Source organism: Pleurodeles waltl, chromosome 11 (genome assembly GCF_031143425.1).
Source record: "Pleurodeles waltl isolate 20211129_DDA chromosome 11, aPleWal1.hap1.20221129, whole genome shotgun sequence".
NCBI classification, from domain to species: Eukaryota; Metazoa; Chordata; class Amphibia; order Caudata; family Salamandridae; genus Pleurodeles; species Pleurodeles waltl.
Window position 1 is genome coordinate 916,418,566 of NC_090450.1, and position 18,484 is coordinate 916,437,049.

Genomic DNA, 18,484 nt, shown 5'->3' on the forward strand with positions numbered 1-18,484 from the left:
GGGCCTAGTGAGCCACTCTTAGTGGATGCTCAACATGGTGTCAGTTCACGGTTAGAGGCCATCAACTGGTCTGTCACTTTAGAGTTCAGATAGAAGGGGAAATTGCTGGAGAGTCGTCGTGCCACACTCTCTCAGAATCTTGTATCTACTGCCGGGTATGATCACAATCCTTTATAGAATAAAGTGGTACATAAGCTACACCTCGAACTCAGCCTCTTCCTACTCTGGCCCTAGACTTCAACTGGACCAAACTAAAGGATCCTGAAAGGAGCAACATTAAATATGACCACACAATGTCTCTGCCAAAAGTACGAGATGGACATTCACTAACACATGAAGTCGGGTTGCACTATCTGCCACTTATTAAATATAGCTTCTTCCAACAGAGCTACTTGCATGGTCGGACTGGGACAAAAAATAGCCCAAGACACCAAAATAAAATGGACCCCATTAGTAAATTAGATAAGCTAAAAAAGTGGCCCATATATGCAAATTGGAACGGTTTTGAACTTGTAAAGGCTCCCTTATACATGTTTTGCAAGGTATGGAAAGACTGCATTGATTTGAGCTAGCTGCAGGCAATGTTTGTTTTAATATCAGGCAAATCAACAGTGAGCAAAACCAGCCAAGCAAACCATAAAAACAGTCCCACAAAGAGCCAAAAAACGGCCCACACAGTCACTTGTCAAGCCAGCCCATTGGGCACCTCCTGATTGCCCGATAGCATATTTGCCAACTGTCCCGGTTCAGGCGGGAGACTCCCAATTTTTGAAGCAAAAAATTGCCTTATTTTAGGTGTTTTCTGCCTAAAATTCCCTCTACCTCAATATCAGCCAATGAGGAAAATAGATTCCCCCGACTTTTTTTTTTTTAAATCTCCCACTTCCCAGTTTGAAAGTGTTGGCATGTATGAGATAGGCCAGACCGACCCTACCCGCTTGGTCCTGGCAGCTTCCAGAGTCAGAAGAAGGTAATCTTCTAGATGAAGCCTCATTGGTGGTTCTCCACGTCAGTGGCGGCCTATCCCAGAGTTACTGTCTCCCACTCTCTGTCTGTGTGTCCCAGTTTAGTGACTGTATACCTCGTCTCTATGTTCCGATCTCCTTGTCACAAGAATACTGTCTCCTGTTTCCAGCTGTGCTGTCACCCGGCCCCTTCATGTGCATCACTGCCCGCGTCATTGCACTGTGGCCACTCTCTGCACATCTTAAGCCAGGATAATGTGGATGCAAGTATGGTGGTCAGGTGAGTGCAGCAAGTGCACCTGCAAACATATGTGACTCTTAAAAAAATGACAACTTTGTGGTTGTTTGCAGTGCTTAATTTGTAAATAAAAAGGTGCGGGTGCCCAAAGCCCTCCTCTTAAACAAGCGGCTGCTGCAAATAAAGGTGCAAGCACATAATACTGAGGCGGCGTAATCCTGAAGCCATCTCGGGCCTCTTCAATCCTTATAAAGCCACTCTCTGCCCCTTCAGCTCACTCTAGCAGCTTTCTACTTTCTCCCACTGTGACGCTTTTTCGTTTTTCTCTTCATCCTTCTTTCCCATATGTGTATTTTTCTCACAGCAAAGGCTTGAGGCAGAAGAATAAGCCCCGGCCCACAAAAATAAGTGCTGGTGCTCACCACCGGAAACCAAAAGCACAAATTAAGCACCGGTTGTTTGCCAAATGTGTACTGCTGGTCTTAACCACTTCCATTGCACAACGGTGGAAAGGCCTGCTTTTGCACACCCATCCGACGGAAGGTGCAAACTCTAGCCTAGCGCTCAGAATATGAGTTTTCCTCTTGGAAATTCAGAAATAAATCACACCGAATTAGGGTGCAACACACAGCTCACAGCTACATGATACTTTATGGCTCAGTCCCTTGTATGTCAGTGAGGTACACCTGCCTTAAGTACACACAAAACATACTTAAGCATTTACAATGTGTCATCCATGTTTTCACAGATATGTAATATGCAAAAATCCAACCGTACGAGACTACAGACCTTTAAATATTAATTATTTCCCCCATAGACACAGAATGGCTAAAACCCATTTGTAGATAAATCCCTATTTCCTTTGAAAAATGATTCAAACCTGCCCCCTTCGAAGGGCTGGGGCGCGTTGCAGTTCTCTGGACACATCTAGGTGATAAATACATGGCCCATCTCTGTTATCGGCTTGGTGAGGCCTCGGCAGGGGAAGTCTCCAGTCTGGAATGCCAACTATCTCGTTTAACCCGTGAAAACTAAAACAAGTTTTACCTGCGGTGTCATACAAGTGCAGAATAACTTCCTTGTTTCCGACCGTGGTGCTGGTAGTGTACTTTTCAAAGACTGAAGGGGCGTATTGCTGTCGGAAGAAAAGAAAATACCAATTAAGAGCCTGAGAAGAAAAGGCGCCTTTCCAATGCAATTAGGTTTAAATGTCTGCATCTAATGGCCTTCTTTTTGACCTGTTATTTGTTAATGTTAAATACAATTAACTTCCCGCGTGCACTCTAAAATAGGCATTCCACCCTAAATACCAAGCATCTTTCACTAAAGTGCTTCAGCCCTTTCCTCCTGAGTAAAAAGTGCTACATGAATGCCAACACAACACCTCTTTTACAGTGCTTTCAACTCACCCAAGTAAAACCCCCCCAAAAATCCCAGATTGTGTAGAAAATAAGCATTGGCAATGTCAACAGGTCTGGCTTAAAAATGAAAGAGTCTCTTTAGTCATTGATGGTTTAGGCACTCAAGTCATCATATATGCACTGTTATTCATCCTTGCACTCATATATCCATTCATTCACCTACTGATTTATTCTTGCATTTACCCACTTACACAACCACAATGAAAGACACACAAACTCAACAACATAGACATGGTGGGCATATGTTAATTCTAGAGCACGTCAGGCTTAAAAGGGAGCTTAAGTGTGTCAAGACATTTCTTTCATGTACCCAAGGATTGAACTCAAAGGAGGAGCTGCAAATACTGATTACTATGTATCACACATAAGTGTCTTAATTACCTTTTCTGCTCACAATTCAGTTATACTCACCTATGGCTATTTTACCTATTGTTTGGTCACTGATAGTAATGTGACAATTTTTATTTGCTCAATGATCTACAATTGACAGTAGCCTACTGAACGAGTATGCTTCGTACATCTGTAGTAACATTTGGTATGATGAATTTTTTTTAATATGCATTTACTAATAAGAGGCACACTATTGTGATTTCGTTATCAGAGTATTGAACAAGCTGATTGCTTTTTCTCCACTAATGTATCATCCACTGTAATGTGCATGTCCTTTAATGTTGGTGATACTGACTAAAACCAGTGCTTAATTTGTGCTTGTTGTGTCCTGTGCTGAGCACCGGCACTTATTTTTGAGGGCCGGCGCTTTTTCTTCGGTCTCAAGCGTTTGCTGCGAGCAAAAGACACATATGGGACAGACGGAGGAAGGGAAAAACAAAAAAGCGTCACAATGGGAGGAAGCAGCAAGAGTGAGCTGAAGGGGCAGGGAGTGGCTGTAAATGGATTGAAGAGGCCCGAGATGGCTTCAGGACTAGGCTGCCTCAGTATTCCGGGTTCACACATTAAATGCAGCAGTCGCGTGTTAAGAGGAGGGCTTTGGGCACCGGCACGTTTATATTTACAAATTAAGCACTGACTAAAACACAGTATGATTATACACCAATTTCTGTGTGTATTCTATGGAACTCGTCATCCACTGTACAGTAGGGGGATATTAAACGACACTACATCCTAACGGTTGCCACTTGCGTTTTGACTCGTCATGTCACCCACTCACCTTGTGAACTGTGTAACCATGCTGCAGTTTTTTGCACCTGAGTCTTTTCCGTGAGTGGAGACATCACACAACTTTGCACATTTACACTGACTTTGTGATTTGACTCATGAATCTGACTACTGCCACCTACACCACTTACGTGTGGTAGAAAAAAGTAATTTTGCACTGTTTTGTTTTGAGCTACATACTTTCTGCACTCTGCAGCTTCCTACTATCAGGAACCCACAAGTGTCTTTCGATGTTCTATAAATTGTTATTGACATGACAGACAACTAATAGCAGGTTCCTAGAATTTATCATCCACATATAATGCAATAAATACACAAATCACACATTGCCCATTGGCTCTACTGTCATCTACAGTTAGGGCTCCACCTGAAACAGAAGCACCCTCCACCGCCCTCCACAGCTGCTGCACCCAACATTATCCACTATCAGACCCTGCAGCAACACCAAGACTATCACCGTGTTATGTGTGTACCTCTACTTAGTAGATATGCAACAAAGGGATCTATATATCTTTAAGGCATGATTTGTGGACTACCTTTATTAACAATTTCCTCTTAAAGATCATGACACTCAGGGCCTCATTTACAAAGCCGTAGCGGCACACTGAGCTACAGGAGCATCATTTTTTTTATCGCTACAGCGGCACAGTTTGCCTGCACATATTTCCAAGGTCACGCAAAGCCACCTTGCGTGGCTTTTCATGGCCTTGTAAATATGAGCCCCTTTCATGCATAATGATGCGTGAAACGGGTGTTCCACGGGTGTCGCTGTGGGTGTTCCCACGCAACACCCATGGAACCTGCAGTCCCAGATTTACAAGGCTGGGAATGCGTCAGATTCCTATGCCACCTCAGAGGTGGCGTTAAAGTGGCACAATGGGAAGAAATAACATTATTTCTCCCCGTTTTGTCCTCTTTCTATGTGTGCTGCATTCTGCAGCGCACACAGAAGGAGGAAAACACTATTAATGATTGTTTATGTGCAGGAAGGTGTCACTTCATGCACATAAACAATAATCCCTGCAATGCAGGCACCCTTGCACCATGGTGCAACAGTGCCGGCATTGGCACCAGGCTACTAATTGTGCACCAACGCTGAGGAAAGTACAGGGACGGGTCATATTTCTGTTAACACGACGCATCCCTGCACTTTCCAAATGACGCAGCGCGACGCAACAAGTTGGCTTGTGGACCATGCTGCATCATTTCTTCATAAATGAGCCCCTTATTGAGCTCAAGCAGTCTGACTCTAACTATCTGGTTTGTGTTTTTATCCTCTTGAAATTGCAAGGCAGCACTTCACCACCAGTAAAGCCAGCGCATTCAGTCGCCTTCTCCTCTTTAGTATCGCGAGGTTCAACCTAGGTACCATGACTAATGGTTCCCCTGGTTTTGATGGCCAATCATAACCTCCACATCACGAGCAACATCCTCCCAGTTAGATCGAACATAGGGACAGCTCTGTACCAAATGCATAAGGTTAGCGGCAGCAGGTTCACATTTAGCACAGCTGCCCGATCTACTTGGGCACATTCTCTGCAGTCATTTAGCAGTGTAGTACACCTGATGACGGTATGTCAAATGAAATCCAAGAACTTATGTCTGGAGTTACTGGATACCAGTTTAGTTTGCCTGCATGAACTTTGCCATTGTTGGTCAGAGAGGGAGATCTCCGCCTCTGCGTCCCCTATATGCCCTACTCCTACTATCCTACTATCCACATTACCAATAGATCTTACCAGCATTTGTACAAATTTGATACAAGCTTTCCCTCCTCTTTCATCTCAATATCCCACTCAAATATAGACACGGAGACTGCACCAGAAGCAGGCCCCCGCTTTATGTTTTACTCTATAAAGTAAAAATATGTCTTGCCCGTCTCTTTCTTTAAAGAGGCTCACTGCTGGAAATCTAATGCCCTCAAAGGGGCTATTCTGGTCACAAGTCTGTGATGCCCTGGCGCAAATTTGCATATATTTATAGGCATATTTATGCAGGGCAAGGATGGAGAGTAGGCCAAATTCAGTCATTGCCTCCTGGCCAGCTTGTCCCATGCCCACCTTATGGTACTCCAGCCATTCCTTGCACCATGTGTACCTGGGGATTCCCTGCAACCTCAGCCGTGAAGGCAATGGATCTTTTCATCTGTACATGTGGTTCTGCAGACTGCTCAGTGAGAGGTATGCTCACTCTGTGAAGTCAAATAGTAACTCTGTAAGTTCAGTATAGAGGTATTAATATTAAAAGTGTATCCCAGTCAACTTTGAGTTGTTCCCAGCCCATATCAATTAGATACAAATGCCACCCAGGAACTGAAAGAACAAACTGAGATGTTCAACAACAAATACAAAAGTTTAGGCAACACCACCTCATCAAGAGAACAATCCTGCACTTGATAGACAAGGAAGGTTTAATCCATATTTCCACTGAACTCTCCGAGTCTGGTAGTGCCTTCCTGTAGTTATCCTTATTTTAACACATCCACATCACAGGTGGCATCTATTCCCCAAAAGCGTACGTAGTCTTCCTTCCACATGAATCCCAAATCCAGGCCTGCCCTGTCAGTATTGTCATTCAGAGGAAGAAATTACGATTTACTCCAGTTAACCTGTAGCCCAGAGTGTCTAACAAACAATACTATTTCCTCACACAAGGAACAAAGATTCTTACCATTGTCCAGAACAAAGAACAGGATGTCATCAGCATACAGGCAGAGCAATGATTTTGTCCTCTAAAGTATGTCCATATGGGAGAGTGTTTTCCCCCATCATGCAGTCCAAGGGTTCCATGACAAGGGCAACAAATAACAGGGACAAAAGATAGCCTGTCGGGTACCAAGTGTTGGTCAGAAGGATTTTGATGTATTAATCTTAGCACTTAGCTTTGCTACAGGATTTGTGTTCAGTAGTCTATCCAGGATAGGAATATCAACCCAATCCCTATCCTCCTGAGGACCGCCATTAAAATGGCCACTCAATGGAGCCAAAGGTCTTCTCCGCATCTAATGTGGATAATGAGGACATTACATCGTGATGTACTAGGTGCAACATAGCAAATACCCAATGGCAGTTATCTAATATGGATCTGCTATGGATGCAGTTTGCCTGATGTGGCTACACCATGGATGACATTAGTGGAATAAGGCAATTCCTTGGTGATATAGCTAGAACTTCACAGACAAAAATTGTTAGGAACAAGGGTCTGTCTGACATGCAATTGCATTGGGCTTTGCCAGATATTTATAGTGAGATAATTAGCACTTCAACTTCCTCCTTCTTCCTATTAGTATAAAGAAAATGTGAAATCAGTTTTGTTTTGTTCACTTTTTAAAGATTGTGTGTCAACCTATATGGGTGGGTAGCCTTGGAGTCAACACGTTTGCTAATAGCTTTATCTCTTTCTCTGATCAACAATGGTACATTAAGTAAGTTCCTTTGTGGTCCTTCTATCAGGGGTAGTGCTATATGGCCCAAGGACTGACACGTTACCTCAATGGGAAGTGTCAACTTAGTTGTAAAACCTCATAACAGTTCTTAAACATCTCATAAATATCACCTTTCTGATTGATCTCTAACAAAGGTGATCCAGTGCCCCTTTGCCTGACCCACAGTAGTCCTGCTAGGGTTGTGCCTGGTCTCTCTCCCTAACCATATAGTCATGCCTTCATCTGCTGATCAAGCAAGTTAATCTCTTTATCTCACTTACCTAATGGCATAAACACAGTCGGTCGATTCCTAGTGTGTCTTTAAATTGAGCCAATATATACGCAAGCAGGTGCCGAATGTCATGAAGCATCCAATTCTCTTACGCTACATAAATGCCTCTAATGTAAACTTTAAAGCTGAATATGTAAATCCACATTTTGTTTTAAGAAAACATAATCTAACATCGCAGTACTTTTAAACCACTATCTTAGAGAAGTGGATGTCTACTGTCAGACAAACCCAGCCCAGCGACTGATCCGACAGTCTGAGTAGTGTATCAGCCACAATGGAGGCTTTAAACTAGTCCATCGCTAGAAGTATTCAACTTAACCCTGATGAGGACCTTGGCCCTGATGAATGAAAGATGATCTCCAAACTGTTCTGATGAACCATCCTCCAGAAATCAGTTAGTTCAAGCTAGTCCTTAAGGTGTAGGAGATCCCTAGCCACAACAGTCAATGCCCTAACACTAACTGTAGTCCTCTCTCTATTAAAATCCATAATTGTGTTATTGTGAGCAGCGCAGATGAACTGCAAACCATGAAACTCCCATTAGCGCACAGACAGGCCATCATAGAATATTGCGCCATCTGAATTTGGGCTGTAAATATTAACCAACGTAGCAGGTCAATCAGGTGTGCTACCATTCACTAACACATACATACCTTTGGGCATGTCACTACTTTTTGCATACAGAATCCAATACTAGTATAAACCAGGGTCACACCCCTTAGAATATGAATAGTATTATGATAAGTACCAATGGCACCCCAATGCCTGCTAAAGAAGAGATGACCAATACAGGTCAGGTGGCTCTCAGAAAACAAGGCAATATTCACTTTGTGCCCCTTTAGATACACCAATACCATCTTGGCTTTAATAAAGTGACTTAGGCCTCGCATAATCAAAGCCATTATGTTCAAGTGTTGTGCAGTATCAATCTCCCCTCACTGCCACCCATGCTTCGGGTGCCTCAGTGCCACATGGTGTACATGAAACTACCCTTGTTTCAGCAAGCACCAAATATACCATGTGCCAGCCCCATACTGCCAAAGGTGAGAGCGCAGTCAACACATTCCCTCTGCCTCCTCCAAACCTCCAACACCTCTGCCACTAAAAACCTCTCAACCATCACTCACCCTCCCCTCCGGCTTCCATTCATTCTTGCTCCAACGTGGATACTAATACCTAATCAGTTCTAGTAAGCAAACTCCTGGGGGAGTGGAGTATCCCCTGGTGACACCTATGACTACAATAAGATGCCTTTGTCTAGCATTTTGGTTCCCCACTAGCTTCAGCCTCCATCTTGTTTGAGAATGGAAACACCCAGATCAACAAATACTCTGAATATACATCATCCAGCTTTGTTTAATCTTCATCCATCGTCTTTTACCATATTTATCCTGACAAGATGCTCCGTGCCCATAACGTTTGCCCCCCTGTGTACATTTCATTGTCAGTAAGTGAATTCCAGCTCCCTGCCATCCAACTCCAGTCTATAAACAACCAGAATGAACATAAAGCTTGCTCAAAGCACAAAGCATCCGCTCCATTTCTTTGCTTCACACCTCTTCTTGAATCCTCGCTGAACAATCCTAACATCCACCAATTGATAAAATCTGTGTGATCATAAGCTGAACTGAGAATTGTGCCTTCTCTTGAAATTCAATGTGTAGCTTCAATGGTAATAGCATCCCATATCTAATCTTTTATCATTCAGCACTCCCTTGATAGCCATAAACAATTTCTGAGCCTTCTGAACTGCTGAAGTGAAGTCCAGAAAAATCCAGATCACTACCCTTCATATTGCAGTGACCCCCCCTGCTTCTTGCCCATCATGAGTGTCCAATTTCTGTCTCTGCAATTGAGACGTTTTGCTATAATCAAACAGCGTTTTTCGTAAAATCCTAATGAAACCCTCCCTATTTGCTTATTTTCTTCGATTCTAGTTATTCAGATATTGTTTCTGTGAGTGTTTCATTCTAAATCGGCAACTTTTGCCTGGACATTAAGAGGATCATTGGGAGTTTGGCGGACAGGAACATTCATCCCGAGGAGACCGCCACGGTGCTGGCGGTCTCCCCACTGACCCCATTACAACTTTCCCGCTGGGCTGACATTGGTCAGCCCAGTGGGAAAGTTGCAGCAGCATTGGTCCGAGCTCATAATTGAGCCAGCGGCAATGCTGCTGCATGCAGCGTGCACAAGCACCCTTGAAAAGCACACTGTCTGCACAGCAGACAGTGTTCATTTCAAGAGTGCTGGACAGGGGGACCCCTGCACTGGCCCCCTGCACTTGTTGTACCACAGCCTTTTCATGGCAGTCAGACTGCCTTGAAAAGGCTTGAAGAGAACTGGTTGTAATCAGCACAGTAGAGCTGACTTCAGCACTGCAGTGGCTGATTACAACCATGACCGCCGTCATCCCATCAGGATCACTGATCCTGGCAGAGACAGCGGTCTTTTGGTGATCTGACAGCCAAACTCTTAATTTGACGGTCGAAGCCACAGCAGTCCGGACCACCACCGCGAGTCTGGTGATCTAGTGACCTCCAGACTCTTAAATAGGCCCTAAGTATTGGAGCCTCCAGTTTAATGACATACCGGAGGCTACAACCCCGGATTTTCAATGTCAGGGATTTTCTGTTCTGCCTGCCCAATCCTATTGCCTTGTTTGTCCAATCAGGATTGAATATACTCAGCTTTGCACAAAGGTATGTCCAGTTTGGTTCTGATGCCATCAATCCCAGGAAAATATGGATAATTTTGTCAGCAGAGCTCTGATTCTACACTCCTCTGAACTCCTTTCTACTCCATCCTCTGGAGTGATCAACTCCTTTCGACCTTATAGTGGATTTCTGATTGCTGTGTGTTGCCCTGGGGAAACATCCTTTTTTACTACTTTTTTTTCCCGAAAGTCGTGGTTAACGAAAGCGCAACAACGCTTTTTTTAACCACGACTCCGTTTTTTTGTGCCTTAACTACGAATGTTCTGAACAACGAACATGCGTGGTTAAGGTACAAAGAAGGGAGTTGGCGAAGGTAAGTGGTGGGTTTAGGTTTTGGGGAGGGGGTGGTGGGTCAGGGGGTTTTAGGTTTTGGGGTGGGGTTGGGGGAGTGGGGCGTTTTTGGTTTTGGGGAGTGGGTGGGGGGTCAGGGGGTTTTAGGTTTAGGGTGGGGTTGGGGGGGTGGAGCGTTTTTGGTTTTGGGGAGTGGGTGGGGGGTCAGGGGGTTTTAGGTTTTAGGGTGGGGTTGGGGGGTGGGGCGTTTTTGGTTTTGGGGAGTGGGTGGGGGATCAGGGGGTTTTAGGTTTTAGGGTGGGGTTGGGAGGGTGGGGCGTTTTTGGTTTTGGGGAGTGGGTGGGGGGTCAGGGGGTTTTAGGTTTTGGGGTGGGGTTGGGGGGGTGGGGCGTTTTTGGTTTTGGGGAGTGGGTGGGGGGTCAGGGGGTCTTAGGTTTTGGGGTGGGGTTGGGGGGTGGGGCGTTTTTGGTTTTGGGGAGTGGGTGGGGGTCAGGGGGTTTTAGGTTTTAGGGTGGGGTGGAGGGGGTGGGGTAAGGGATGTAGGGTGAATGGTGCCTATTGCTAATGATTTTATCAGGAATGCCTTTACAACGAAATATCGTTGTTAAGGCATTCGTGGTAAAATCATTAGTAGTAGCAACGAGGTCGGTGTTCCGACCTCATTGTTAAGTCAGTAGTTGTTTTTTAATTCGTTGTTTCGTCGTACAATCGTTGCCCTGTCTCATAATTTAAGCTGTTTAGCCTTTGGGGGAGGAAAGCCATTTACACCAGTGCTATATTGCATCAAATCATGTTTCTCCTTTAGTCAGCATCGCTTAACTTAGTACAGGATGAAGTTAAGGATATTTAGGTCTCTCTGTGCCTTCCCCCTTCAATATCTTGTTAGTCAGCAAAATGATCTCAGTATAACACTAAGAGTTGCAATTCTGAAGCACCTAGAGGGTGTTTCCGGCTCTTTTGCAGAACATCCGTGCTGTGGGCACATTTCAATGGCTTGCCCCATGAGACAAAGTATGCTGTTTGCCTCGCTCTCTCACTCATTCAAGGTTCATGGATGTACCATTCTCCAAACTATGCAAGGAAGCCCAGGCTACAAGACTCCAGACACTGAATCATTCACCGGGGAGAAGCCCACCAACAGGATTCACCCACCAGATAAGTGCTCCATCCCCTGTCCACACAGGGCGCCAGACCGCAGACTCCCCCTCCATCGCCCATTGTTCACTACTGCTCGATTCAAGGACTTTCAACACCACTAGAAGCAGCCAGCTGGACACAAAGCCCATGGACCACCAGTTAGCTGTTGTTGCTTCCTCCTGGCGGCCTCAAGCCCCGCACCAACCATGCTCCTAGAGGCACACACAGCCATGGTCACAACACTTGTGGATCGAAGATACTTCAGTACTCTGACCAGGGCAGATCTTCACTGCCCACACACTATGCAATCAGGGACATCACCAGGTGTGCTGCAGTTTGAGTCTCTTCATTGTTTGTTGCACCAGCTGGGATCCTCCAAGGCATTCAACAATGCAATATTTGTGTCTAAATTCCAACAGACTCGACTTCAGGAACCCTTAAAAGCTCTCAAACAGCAATGGGTAAGATCCTTTGTCAGGATTTACTCATTAGTTTGACACCCAAGCACAACTGTGCCATAGAGGTCCCTAAAGAGCAGCTATCTTGGCTCGTGACATGCCGGCAGCCCTCAAAAACGAACATTAGTTAATAGTATTTGTATCCATCCATTTTTTTCTCTGTGCACACTTACCAAGCCCCATCACCTTGTTTACTCATTTGCTACCACACTGGACTACCATATTGAGTAAATTCTCCCTTACCACACATTATACATGTCTAAAACAATTCCGGGCGCTCATCCTCTTTTTCATAAAACAGACATTTTTACAAGTTTCAAAATCATGGATAGATTTTCCCTATTTTTCCTCCACTACTAATTCATTAGTATAGTGGATAGTACCTTTAAATTACACAGTTCCCTATATCTTCTCTTTTGAACAAGAATCACACTTTTGTTAATATGCTTTATTATCTTTCCAAGAATTATATTAAATGGTGTCCTAAGTGAATTATCACTTCATCCTGAGAAAGCCCTCCATAAATGTGCCCAGCACGCCAAACCATATTGGCACATTCTTTAGCATAAGTCTGATTGATGTACTTGGGAGTGTAAAATGATCTTTTGGAGAATAAATATCTTAGAGAAACAGTGTCACCATCTGCTGATTCATTAGGAATGGATTATAGAGTCCAATTATTAGAAATGGGATTTCTGGTGGGTCAGGGTATGCACCTAAGCCAGGCAGAACCCACCACTCTAGTCATGGCAAGTAAGTTACACACCAAAGATAACCTGTGCTCACCCCCTGGTAACTTGGCACAGAGCAGCCAGGCTTATCCTCAGATACAATGTGTAAAGCGTTTTCGCAAAACATTCACACCAGTAACACAATAAATACACCACAAAAGAGACTCCACCCGTTAGTATATAAAAATAGGTTTCTATATTGTACATATCATCAGACCAAAATTACATAAATCATAACTATTCTGCATAAAATGCAATTACTGTAATATGATTCAGTATTCCGATAATGCAAGGCAAAACATCACTCAACATACTATCAGGGCATGAAAATGTAACAGTTTAGGGGCAAGCATATACATTATCACATGAGTGCTAGTATTGTAATTACATTTAGATACGTAACACATATACCATCATGAAAACATAGGGCCCAGTGCACCTGGACTCCTAGTAAACCTTATACGGTAATCAGGCTCCAAGTGTGGGCACAGAGGTGCCTGTGCACCGATAACTTATAATACGGAAATTAGGCAAGCATCGTAGGCCACAGGAATACCTTGATGCCTACCACATGTATTATGGTAAAATTTCCAGCAATCGGTTGCAGAGCGGGCCTCCATAGAGGACTTAGCCTGCAAGTACCACACCAACAAATCTCAGTGCCCCCAAGTATGGCCCAACGGATGGTGGGCACACACACAATGCAGATGATGGTGGGGAGACCTCCCTTGGTCCTCCAAATGCTAGGACTGAAAAATAACTGTTACCTGTGAAAGCACGGTGTGGCTGCTGACGGTGCCGGAAAGAGGGCCGAATGTGGGAAAACCATCCCTGTAGAGGGTGGCGGGGAAACCTCCCTTCGTCCCCCGCATAATAGATAGAAAAGGGGAAGCTGCTCGCGGCCCCGTGGTGCAGCTGTGGCGACACCACAGTACCTGGTGCGATTCGCTGGGTCTTCACATCCCTGGGGACCTGCTCTCTTTTGATCCAAGGTGACCGCAGGTGGGGGAGGCATATGTAAGAATACTGACAGGCCTCGGGCAGGGCCCACCACCTTCTGTCACACCCTCGCTTGGCTGTTCCCCCACGTCCGTAGTCCCTGAAAGCCAGAATGAGTAAATACCCATTGTCTGCCTCAACAAAGCAGCTCTCACCTCGCACTGACCGGGGAAGATGTATAGCAAGTAGCAAACAATCACAGCTCCCAAGTAGCACACTGCTGCCAGATCCCAAGAGGTAGGGGCTCACGGCAGAGGTGCTTATAGGCAATCTTTGTTATGGGGCCCTAAGATTACCAGAACGGGAGGGGGCAGACCTACATGTCCTTGTGGAGCACTGGGCACAAAGCAGGGAACAGCAGACAGGTAGGCCAGCACACAAGAAAAGCAAGTAGCTCAAATGGCGTTTTTTTCTGGCACACAACAGTGCCTTGGCAGAATGGAGTCAGGGAGCAGCTGGCAGCAGGGCAACAAACAGAAAAGCAACCCAGTGAGTTTTTTAGGCCACCCAGCAAGAAGCAGGCAGCAGGACAACAATAAAAGTGCAGTCCTGAGGAGTCCTATGAGCAGCACAGCAGCCCTTCTGACAGGGGTTCACTATCAGTTTTAAAAGTGCTCTAAAAATATAAAGTCAGAGCCCCTACACTTATACTCAAAAATGTCTCTGAAGAAAGGGGTGACTTCGAAGGAACCAGTTCAAGTGAAACACAACCCCCTTCCAGCCCAGGCCTGGATCCAGACATCAGTAGGGGGTAATCAGCCCAGTGCGAGGGCAGGACACAGCCTATTGTCATAAGGTATGAACGACCCTCCCTATTCCCAGCCCAGGGAGACTATCAGTATGCAGATGGAAGCAGATGCCTCTCTTGTCACACCTAGCCCCTCCTTTGTTGTTGCTGTCTGGAAAGTATGTACAAAGGGTAGCTGTCACTCTGCCCTAGACGTGGATCGGAGTCAGGCTGCAAAACACTAGAGTTATAAGCACATAGAAATGCCCACTTTCTATAAGTGGCATTTCTAAAATAGTAATATAAAATCCAACTACACCAGTAACCAGGATTTTTTACTACCATTCCAAAGATACCAAACATGCCCACGCTACTCCTCACAGATCAGAAATTACCACTTAAAAATATATAACGGAATCCCCAATGAAGGAAGCAGCCCTCACAGTAGTGCAATGAAATAGGCTTTGTGACACTGCTAGGACAAGTAATACATACAAGCGTGTGTCCTACCTTTTATATACACAGCACCCTGCCCATAGGGTTAACTAGGGCTTACTTTAGGGGTGACTTATGTGTAGTAAAAAGGGAGTTTAGGTCTTGGTCTTGGCCATTAGTTTGAATTGCCAAGTCAATGTGGCAGTAAACTGTGCAAGCAGGCCATGCAGTGACAGGCCTGAGACAAGCTTGAAAGGCTACTTCTGTGGGTGGCACAATCCACTCTGCAGCCCACCTAGTTGCATTTAATTTATAGGCCCTGGGTATATGGTATACCACTTTACAAGGGACTTACAGGTAAATAATTATGCACAACAGGTGTAAGCTAATCATACCAAGTTTTAGGGGAGAGAACCCATGCCCTTTAGCACTGGTTAGCAGTTGTAAAGTGCCCAGAGTCCAAAAGCCAACAAAAAGCGAGTCAGAAAAATAGGAGGAGGAGGGCAAAACGTTTGCGGATAACCCTGCAGAAAGGGCCATTTTCAAAACCAACATTAAAGATAGTCTTGCTCTTCATATAGTCATGCTCTGCTCGGACATACACTGGCTATTGGGTATTTCACTAGGTCAAAGAGAAGGGGTACTAGACACCTTATAATATGAATACTGTCTCTCTCTCTCTATCACAACTCAAATGGTAGAGCACAGATACCACATTTCCTATGGAACTAAGATAGAGTCATAGCACTGATGCCTTTAGGGTATGATGGTGAGTGGTTTACATAAGATTACAATTGGTTCCACTAATGGTGGCTATTGAATGGGATTTAAAATAAGACAAACCTTTCACCTCTTGAGCTTTGTTTGAGGCAGAGGACCTGTTCTGAAGTACTTGTGAGTCAAATCTATACAAAGACTACACTCACATGCTATCAGTATAAATTGGGGTCACAAGCCATTGCTGGGTAAATTCGTTATCACCTACAGAAAACAGACTTCACAATAAACACCAATGATCTTGATCAACATAGCTCCACATATCAGGCTTGCAACATGTCTCCAGAAGCAGTTCATACAAAAACTACAAACATCAGCTTTTCATAGAGCTAACTATTGATAAAATTCCTAGCATCTTGGGCTTACAAGTCCACCAATGAAGAATCTCTTTTGTGTCCCTAATAAGTCCTCACCATTTCCATTGCTCATGATCCAGAATTGTTTGTGACTCCCCGTCAGATAGGTCAGATGGCACTTTCTTACAGATCACATCTAACAAATGCATCAGACGTTTACCCTCTTATTTGTCAGTAAGGTACCTGTGGAATGTCCCATGTTTTGTCACTGTAATTGGCATTTATCAATATTTACCTCAACTCTCTGGCCAAGGTAAATGAACTCTACCTACTGCAGTTCTAAATAAACACTGATGTCACATCATTCCTTCACCATCTGAAAAATGGACCTGGTCCCCAGGGCAACCAAAGAAAGTTAGTGGAATAACCCAGTCACATTTTGCACCTGATAACAGAAAGTTCAACACGAATCAGAGCTGTTGACTTGTATTCAGAATAAGTATAAGCACTTCTCCATACACTGGTCAAAATACTTAGGTGATATCCCAGCGCCAATTGCAAAAGGATGAATATTGAGACCCCTGTTTGATTTAGACCTCACCTTTAGATAGGAAAATGCTGTCAATGAAGGGTTCTTTTTCCAAATCAGTATGCACAGAAACAGGGTCCATTGGTTACATGCAGATCATTGGCTAGAACTCACCAGAACAGCTTTCTACTGACGGTGGACTACTGTAAAATTATGCACATGGCCAGTTCCTGGGCACCGATCTTAAAGCTACAAATAATCCAGAATCAAGTGATTACAGGCTTCATTTATTTTTAATTCTGTAGAAAAGGTAGTTTTTCCACATAAATGTCTATTAAGAACGCATGTATATTTAGAGACTTTTTCCAGGTCACAACCCTGCCAAGTGAATTCTTTTTCCACTACTGTCTATTTTGATAGTCTTTAGTTTTTGCTCCACTACAGGGAGTGCAGAATTATTAGGCAAATGAGTGTTTTGACCACATCATCCTCTTTATGCATGTTGTCTTACTCCAAGCTGTATAGGCTCGAAAGCCTACTACCAATTAAGCATATTAGGTGATGTGCATCTCTGTAATGAGAAGGGGTGTGGTCTAATGACATCAACACCCTATATCAGGTGTGCATAATTATTAGGCAACTTCCTTTCCTTTGGCAAAATGGGTCAAAAGAAGGACTTGACAGGCTCAGAAAAGTCAAAAATAGTGAGATATCTTGCAGAGGGATGCAGCACTCTTAAAATTGCAAAGCTTCTGAAGCGTGATCATCGAACAATCAAGCGTTTCATTCAAAATAGTCAACAGGGTCGCAAGAAGCGTGTGGAAAAACCAAGGCGCAAAATAACTGCCCATGAACTGAGAAAAGTCAAGCGTGCAGCTGCCACTATGCCACTTGCCACCAGTTTGGCCATATTTCAGAGCTGAAACATCACTGGAGTGCCCAAAAGCACAAGGTGTGCAATACTCAGAGACATGGCCAAGGTAAGAAAGGCTGAAAGACGACCACCACTGAACAAGACACACAAGCTGAAACGTCAAGACTGGGCCAATAAATATCTCAAGACTGATTTTTCTAAGGTTTTATGGACTGATGAAATGAGAGTGAGTCTTGATGGGCCAGATGGATGGGCCCGTGGCTGGATTGGTAAAGGGCAGAGAGCTCCAGTCCGACTCAGACGCCAGCAAGGTGGAGGTGGAGTACTGGTTTGGGCTGGTATCATCAAAGATGAGCTTGTGGGGCCTTTTCGGGTTGAGGATGGAGTCAAGCTCAACTCCCAGTCCTACTGCCAGTTCCTGGAAGACACCTTCTTCAAGCAGTGGTACAGGAAGAAGTCTGCATCCTTCAAGAAAAACATGATTTTCATGCAGGACAATGCTCCATCACACGCGTCCAAGTACTCCACAGCGTGGCTGGCAAGAAAGGGTATAAAAGAAGGAAATCTAATGACATGGCCTCCTTATTCACCTGATCTGAACCCCATTGAGAACCTGTGGTCCATCATCAAATGTGAGATTTACAAGGAGGGAAAACAGTACACCTCTCTGAACAGTGTCTGGGAGGCTGTGGTTGCTGCTGCACGCAATGTTGAAGGTGAACAGATCAAAACACTGACAGAATCCATGGATGGCAGGCTTTTGAGTGTCCTTGCAAAGAAAGGTGGCTATATTGGTCACTGATTTGTTTTTGTTTTGTTTTTGAATGTCAGAAATGTATATTTGTGAATGTTGAGATGTTATATTGGTTTCACTGGTAATAATAAATAATTGAAATGGGTATATATATTTTTTTTTGTTAAGTTGCCTAATAATTATGCACAGTAATAGTCACCTGCACACACAGATATCCCCCTAACATAGCTAAAACTAAAAACA

General features: G+C 44.3%; 1 protein-coding gene across 1 annotated transcript in view; it reads right to left on the minus strand.

Moving 5' to 3' along the window:
- RHOF (ras homolog family member F, filopodia associated) overlaps positions 1–18,484 on the minus strand; it is a 148,971-nt gene that overhangs the window by 110,711 nt on the left and 19,776 nt on the right. Inside the window, exon 2 of the mRNA XM_069214913.1 lies at positions 2,251–2,338. Coding sequence (XP_069071014.1) covers positions 2,251–2,338 — 88 coding nt within the window. The remainder of the gene's footprint in view (positions 1–2,250; positions 2,339–18,484) is intronic.